The sequence below is a fragment of the Cariama cristata genome, unplaced genomic scaffold, assembly GCF_000690535.1.
Source record: "Cariama cristata isolate BGI_N322 unplaced genomic scaffold, ASM69053v1 scaffold18942, whole genome shotgun sequence".
In the NCBI taxonomy this organism is placed as follows: Eukaryota; Metazoa; Chordata; class Aves; order Cariamiformes; family Cariamidae; genus Cariama; species Cariama cristata.
The window spans coordinates 71,113-79,147 of NW_009604787.1; the positions used below are offsets into that span (position 1 = coordinate 71,113).

At 39.1% G+C, this 8,035-nt stretch overlaps 1 protein-coding gene across 1 annotated transcript in view; it reads left to right on the forward strand.

The window, feature by feature from the left end:
* Nucleotides 1-7,635, forward strand: part of GREB1 (growth regulation by estrogen in breast cancer 1) — a 59,287-nt gene extending 51,652 nt beyond the window's left edge. Inside the window, exons 29-32 of the mRNA XM_009695750.1 lie at nt 2,280-2,415; nt 2,960-3,160; nt 4,788-4,926; nt 7,354-7,635. Coding sequence (XP_009694052.1) covers nt 2,280-2,415; nt 2,960-3,160; nt 4,788-4,926; nt 7,354-7,517 — 640 coding nt within the window. The 3' untranslated portion in view covers nt 7,518-7,635. The remainder of the gene's footprint in view (nt 1-2,279; nt 2,416-2,959; nt 3,161-4,787; nt 4,927-7,353) is intronic.
* The last annotated feature ends 400 nt before the right edge of the window (nt 7,636-8,035 follow it).

Here is an 8,035-nt window from a genome sequence, read left to right on the forward strand (position 1 = left end):
TGTTAATGGGATACAGACAGATTTTGTTTTCTTACTGATCGCAGAATCACAGAATCGATCTGGTTGGAAGAGACCTGTAGGATCATCGAGTCCAAAACTCGATGGTTCATATCCTTCCCAAATTGCCAGGAGTTGGAAAAATATGTTAATTTCCATAGTTCCAAATAAAGCATTCATATTTGAATTACAGGGTAGACACAGTCAGCAGTGTGCCCTGCAGTATTAGTCCCCAGGTTGTCTAGTCCAAGTGGCCTTTTGGTAAACACTGTACTTCCCCTCCTGTCTGCTTACCTGCAGTCCCTTCCAAAGGAAACAGGAGCATATGGGTGAATGGTGCGTAACCACATCTCTGTCACGGAACTGAGATATAGCTGGGCTTTTTACCCCGAGTAGCACAACACTGGAGCCTACTGCATGTGTGCTCATCAGGACAACCAGAAGAAAGGAATAAATAAACCTCATTAACATTGGTGATTGTTTCTCACATTCGGCTGTCTCAGAAATCCTACGTTTTCATTTATTGTGCCACATAGGATATATCAGATTATAATATTGCTATACACCGTACCACCACAGTTACTGGAACTGTATTCACTATGTAAATCATCTCAGAGAATTTCACTGATCTGTGTGAAATAAACTGTGGGTTTGGCCGCATTTCTGAGGGACAAGCATTTATTACAACAGAATGAAGTAGATATCACTAGAGGAGGGGTTCACTTGTCTAAAGCTGGTCTTTAGGCACCTCAAAATACGCAAGATATCCATATGGGGCTGACAGGTATGACATGAAATCTACATGTGTTTTTCTGTAAGCTAGATGGGATACCGCTGGTAATCTAAAATGGCTCTACACACCTAGAGTTAGATAACTGAACATCAGTCACTGTACTTCTCAGAAGAACTCTCCTGTCTCAGGAAGATGTCTTTTGAAGTCCAAGTTTACTTATAACTGCAGGGAAGCACTTCTGCTTTCATTATTCTGTGGATAAACAGATGACCTAAATTTCTATTGTCACCAGCCTGACGCTTCAAAAGAGCATTTTAAACTTGCTCCCGTGCATCTTCTGGGACAGAACTGTGCTCCCAGGCTGTCTAACTGTATTACCTTATGAAGCATTATGAAAAGCTAACAAAGAGAACTACAATAAAGCAAAATTGAATGAGTACAAGCAGCAATGTTAAAATGTCAGGAATACCCATTTCCCGCCTGTGTCTGTAAACCATGTGTGGCTCACCATAATCCTCTGTGTGGGTGCTGTTGAGCCTGAAGTATTGGATGGCATTCCAAGCCTGGGCTGGCAAGGAAAAAGGCACATTTTAAAACACAGAGACACTGACACTCAGGGATACGAAATATCTGCGTAAATATTGCTAAGATCAAAGAGAAGATTTTAAAAACCTGTAATTAAATGCCATGTTTCTCACTGATGTTACAGTAATTGCTCAGCTCTCCTAAATCCAAGCTTTGGATGTTAATCCAATGGTTCTGCACATCATCCTGTTTGTTTTGTAATGTATACATTCAAAATGGAGAACTGAGTCTGAATTTTCCGAAGGCCAGAGTATTTGAATTTAGTCAGCTTTGTAACTTTACCTTCTATTCTGTTCCATCTTATTTTTAAAATGGGTCAAATTTAGCTCAGGGATGTTTGGCCTCATTCTGCTTAGTTTATTCTTACGTCTCAGCGGTTCTGTTGTATTAAGAAAAGACTCCTTGTCTTCAAATAGTTTTTGTCTCAAATGTAAAATTACATTATTTCTGTAGAGGAACATTGAAAAATTTACTGGGTATTCGTATGCTAGTGGAAAAATAAATAAATAGTCAGAGAACTCTGTGCATTTGACAAATCAAAAACAGGGCCTCATCCATGTCCTTGGAAGTCAAAGGAAATAATTTCCTTGACCTTATTTGGGGTAGTAACGTATATAGCTATTTTATATTAGTGCATTATTATAGTAAAAGGCAAAGGAAATATTTTACCTCCTAGGTCTTTTCTCTGCCAATTTACTACCTTTTTCCTTCCACTTTCCTCTGTGTTTCTGGTCCTTTCCCTTCCTAAGTGGTTCCCTCCCTCATTCTGATCTTCTTGAACTCATTCTAGACTAGTTTATTATTACAAAGCTGAAGCCCCTTTCCCTGACTGATAGACGCTGGTGGAAGGTCAGTATGTTTGACACCTGTCCTTTCTATGGTGCTGATCAAAGACCCTGAGTGCTTGTATTTGTTAGTGCGTGGTGAGAAAGATTCCTCTGAACTGCTATTTTATTCTTTCCAGGTTTACGTGTGATGATGTCGACTTCAACTTGCGTGTCCACAGTGCTGGCCTTCTCATCTGTCGGTTCAATCACTTCAGTGTCATGAAAAAGCAAATTGCAGTAGGAGGACAGCGATCCTTCCACATTAAGTCTAAGGTGGGAACTGAGACCTCTGTTTCATTGTTGTTAAAATTCTATTTTCCTTTTTTGTGCCTTGTAACTAGGAGACCTGAGGTATTTTGGTGCATCACCAGTTGCCAGTAATGGGGTATGTCTGCCGTGTGGTTTTGTGGGTTTTTTTAATTACTTTCTGAAATCCACAATATTTCTGGCATAAATGCACCTTTCCTTAATCATTTTCCTTTAAAAGTTTTAAAAACAGCAAATGTGTCTCTAAGATCTGAGTAACCATTCACTATGAGCTTTTTATCTATAGCTATTGAATTCCTCATCTTCATATGACTTCATATGTAAGAGTACTTTGGGTTCAAAGAAGAAACCTCAAAGACTCTATACAGACAAATACAATTCTGTGAAACTCTGAAACTTTTTTGGTAGCAGCTATTTTTGGCTGAATGACTGGACTTATATAAATCTTAGATTTGTAGGATAGAAACATATTTTGTACAAACCAAAATTCAGATAAGTACAACTTGATTGATCAGGATTGATCTGTACCAGAAATATTTTTTCCTCATAGGTATCTGACACTGCAGTTTCAATCTCCCCTGCTCAGTACATTTGTGCTCCTGACAGCAAGCATACCTTCTTGGCAGCACCTGCTCAGCTGCTCCTTGAAAAATACCTCCAGTATCACAGCCATCGCTTCTTCCCTCTCTCACTGAAGAATTGTAGCCATCCAGTGCTATCTGTGGACTGTTACCTTAACTTAGGACCACAGGTACTGAACAAAATAAACTTCAAGCAGCTCTAGAAATGTATATGCTATGTTTTGGATGAGTTCATTGATGCATTCCTTAATAATAGTTACACAGCCTTTGAAGAATCAGGTATTAGATCCCTGTAATGTTAAAATCAAATTCTTTGTACCATAGAGATATTATTAGAGGCTTCAAATAAAGTACATGGAGAACAATATCAGAATTGTCCTCAATACTAATATAGTCTGTGAATTATATTGGATTCTGAATTAACATAGAGCACATTTTTCTTTAAGAAGTGTATTCTCAGTCTGCTATAATTTGGCCCTTCCTACAGCAAATTTCTTCTACAAGAGTGTTTTACAACTACTAGCTAGCCGTTAGAAAGCACTTCAAAATAAAAATGTTTTAGTTCACTTTTGACTGATAAGCTGAGGCAGAGAAGCAAATACTGAGAAAACAGTCAGAATGGGAGAAGCTGACATTAGATGTGAGGAGCTGTTGGCTCTCTCTGATGAGTTTGGATCTAAAGTCAAGGTGATACTTAAACTCAAATGTAGGTCAGATAGAAGTGTGATACTAAGGTAGTGGTATTCAGGAGAGAGAAACTGTTTTTACCTGTTCACCTGACTTGAATGCTAAATGAAATTCAGTCTTGCTGGATTTACTAAACTTTTTAACCAAAACATCTGTTTAATGCCTTCTCATATATGCTGCTCCCAGAACATTTTGAACCGTTTCTTTTAATTTCCTTTCTGGCTGAGCTCTTACAGGTCTATGTTCCCACCGTGTTTGGTAAACAAACTCTGTGGAAGGGCATTGTAATGTTGCTGTCTTCATCCATTACATCCTCTCAGCTCTAACCCATTCAGCACAAGAAATGATTTTCAGTTTGGTTCTGGAATTGTTACCTGAGCTGCAATATGATACAATAGGATTGAAGGAATATGGATAAATATAGGCATCCTGGACCAGAGTCTCAGTTGCTGTGGGTCAGCCTTCCTCCACTGAATCATGCTGATTTATGCCAGATGAGTGTCTGCCACAACTAAGTAGCGCAATAGCACTTTGGAAGCAAAGCCTTGTGTGGAGGATTCCTTAGTTTAAATGTAAAAATCCTGAAAGAGTACTATAAATATTCCTGATTCCTAGTGGATTTGGGGAGTATGTAAAAACAAACTAGACAAGATGAAACCTTGTGCGTTTATATATACGCATAACTCTACTGACTTGAGTAATCCTATTGTAAAGTAAATTAAATTAGGCATCTCTCAAGGATTCTTTTCATGTCCGACTGCACAGTTACTATATATACTCATGTGTACATAAACTGTGCTGGGCAGGTCACAGCAGTATGGTTGTGGGGAGCTATTGTTACTGCAGCTTTCAAACCCTATCATGTCTAAACCTCATGATAATAATAGTAACGAATAGTAACGACTAATGCATAGTTATGAATAGTGGGTTTATGTAGATTTTTAATAAGTAGAGGGAAGTTTAAGAAGGAACTATAAAGATCACAATATTTGGAGTTGGAAAGCAAGTCTGAATTTGAATCAGGTGCAAATACTGAAAGGTTGATAAAAAGCCTTAGCTTTATATAGAAGCTTGAAAAATGTTTGGTTTTTTTCCCCCTCTCCCAATCAGATTGCAGTTTGCTACGTGAGTTCTCGGCCTCACTCTCTGAATATCAGTTCCTCTGGTTTGACATTCAGTGGTCTCCTGCTATACCTCTGTGACTCCTTTGTTGTAGCGAGCTTTTTGAAGAAGTTTCATTTTCTTAAAGGTGAGCTGCAGTAATTATATTACAGAGAGTTGTATGACCTGGGCTCTGGGAACCTGGGGAAAAAATGTATTTTATGTGAAAATATACATATGTATATGCATGTATTCATATTTGTCTTTATATGTCCTGCCCATCTTTGATGCTTGATCATGCTGACGGTGTACTGTAGTAAACTGGTATTTAACAGTGCTATAAGTTCTGCAGATTTCTAAGTAGGGAGGAATATTGGATCTATATCATTATGCCTAGTCTATATGCATAACTCCTTACTTTATGTTTGAAAAAAGATTTACGTGTGAAGCATTTACGTACTGTGTTCTTGCAGGTTTTCTGATTTTTGATAGAAAGTGCATAATGGACAAGCTGCCATCAAAATCTGTTTACTATCCTTGGAAATAGAAGCTGGATCATTTAAAATTTATTCCTAATGACCAGTTTCTCCATGTAGTCCTTATGACGGTGGATAGCAGTGGAGACAAATAACTTCCATTTGTATTGCAGGCAGTCCCGTTGCAAACTTATTTTGGATTGTTCTGCTACTATCTCAGGCATTTAGCTCTTTGGGGATTTGTTTCACTCACAGCTATAACTATCACTGGAGGAAGAACACGGTGGCAAATGTCTTCTTGAAACAGGCAGAGTTGTTGTGAACTGCTGTGTTCTTTGCTGCGGTTAGTACAGTTACGTGTGGGTATGAGTAGCATGTGGTTTAACCCCAGCCAGCAGCTAAGCACCACGCAGCCGCTCACTCGCTCCTTCCCCCTCCCAGTAGGATAGGGAGGAGAATCGAAAAAAAACTAAAACTCCTGGGTTGAGATAAGAACAGTTTAATAACTGAACTAAAATATAATGCTAACAACAATAATAAAATATAGTAATAATAATAGTAATGAAAATTAGTATACGAAAGAATAAAACCCAAGAAAAACAAGTGATGCACAATACAATCGCTCACCACCCACTGACCAATGCCTAGCCCATGCCTGAGCAGCAATCAGCCCCTCCCAGCCAACTCCCCCAGTTCCTATACTGACCATGCCGTTCTATGGTATGGAATATCCCTTTGGGCGTTCTGGTCAGCTGTCCTGGCTGTGCTCCCTCCCATCTTCTTGTGCACCCCCTCGTTGACAGAGCATGGGAAACTGAAAAGTCCTTGCCTTAGTGTAAGCACTACTTAGCAACAACTAAACCAGCAGTGTGTTATCAACATTACTCTCATACTGAATCCAAAACCACAGCACTGTATCAGCTACTAGGAGGAAAATTAACTCTATCCCAGCTGAAACCAGGACAGCTATACAGTCCTTTTACCTGCACACGCTACTGAAGCCACATGAGTGCCAGTGTCTATGCTCATTCTGGAGCAATGTCTGCATTTTTGTCAGCCTGTAGTTTCTCTAACAGGGCTATCAGAGTAACTGCAAATGAAAGCAGTGCTTTTGCACTGCATTTTTTTAGTGACCAGAAGCTATCAATCAGTTTCATTTTGCATAAACCAGGCAATTTTTATAGCATGTAGCACAAAGTGATTTTGATTCGGGATTTCTCCATCTCCCTTGGCAGTCTACTTGATTTTCTAACCCACCATATGAGCACTAAACACCACATGGCTGTCTGTCTTGTTTCTTTTTATTATATTCTCAGCTGGTTTTTTGTCTTGGACATTTCCACTTGCCTCACCCTCTCTCATTCAGATTATTGAAGGCTGGTGAGGTAATTATTTCCTCTTAATTGAGTACTTTTCTCAGAAGCCAGGAAATCATGCATGAAAGTTAAAATGGTATCAGCATGCCAGTCAAGACAGTTGATATTGTTTACTAAAATACGATATTTCTTACTGTGGCATTCTGGATTTGCCTGTGACCATAGCCATACAGACCAGATTCTTCTTTGCCAGCACATTAGCTTACCAATCTGAAAAGTGCTAAAGTTTGTGATTAGTTTTCAGGACATCTTTAGACCATTTCTGGTCAGCAATGCACAAAGAGCTTAGTCAGCCATCGTGGTGATTCTCTTGTGGTGTAAGTGTTTTGCTGAATGAGGGTTTCACTCAACAAGGTAATGATCAGTAAGGCTAGAACAGTAATGGATGTAGGGCTTTATCTTATTTTCTGCCAGGACCCATCACCACCTCCTTAGACCTGACAGTTTTACCCTTCTTTACCCTAAAGAGTCGGGAATGTGTTGTTAGTCCTGTTTACTAGATATATACTAGATAACCTCAAGTTACACAAGAATATCCTGATAAATAGGGAGCTGAATGGAGCTCTCCTCAGGCCTACGTGACTATCTTAATTTTCTCTCAAGCCCATTTGTAACTCCTGTTGTGAAAGTGGTGGAGTTCTACATGCTAAGGGGTGGTGGGAGCTGGCTCATCTGAGAACAAAGGGGATACTCACCTGGGTTTCTTTTTAACTGTTTGGTTAGGTGCCACCCTGTGTGTGATTTGTCAAGATCGCAATTCTCTTCGCCAGACTGTTGTCCGGCTAGAGCTGGAAGACGAATGGCAGTTCCGACTGAGGGATGAATTCCAGACTGCCAATGCAAAAGAGGATAGACCACTTTTCTTCCTGACTGGACGGCACATTTAACTGAAAAGAGACACATTTCCTGAATGATACAAGAGACTAATTGCCACCATCTCATGAAATTACTTTTGAGAGGCTCTGCTTTCTGAACAGAAAAAGCACTGTTTTCCATTGTTTATTAGAATGATATCTCATCAGACAATTTACGCTCATATTTCCAAAGATTGAAGTGACTTTTCTAATTTAATTGTCTGATGGAAGTAATTCCTAATTCCTGGGAGAGACGCAGAAACTTACTACTCCGCGTGGAGGAAATCAGTTTGGATCAGAAGGGAGGTCAATAAGTGCACTTCTTCTGTGACAAAAAAAGACCACATGCAAGTTCATAAGCAAGAATTTTAGAAAACTTTTTGTACATTCCAGAAATAGGAAATGTAAATTTAGGAGCAGATTTTGTTTTACAAATCTTATTTATCTAACAGTTGGCACAAGGCAACAGGAATTGTTACACTTTTGTAGTATACTGCTACTGATTGATCCAGGTAGGCTTTTTATATGAAGATTTGTTAATTATATCTCTT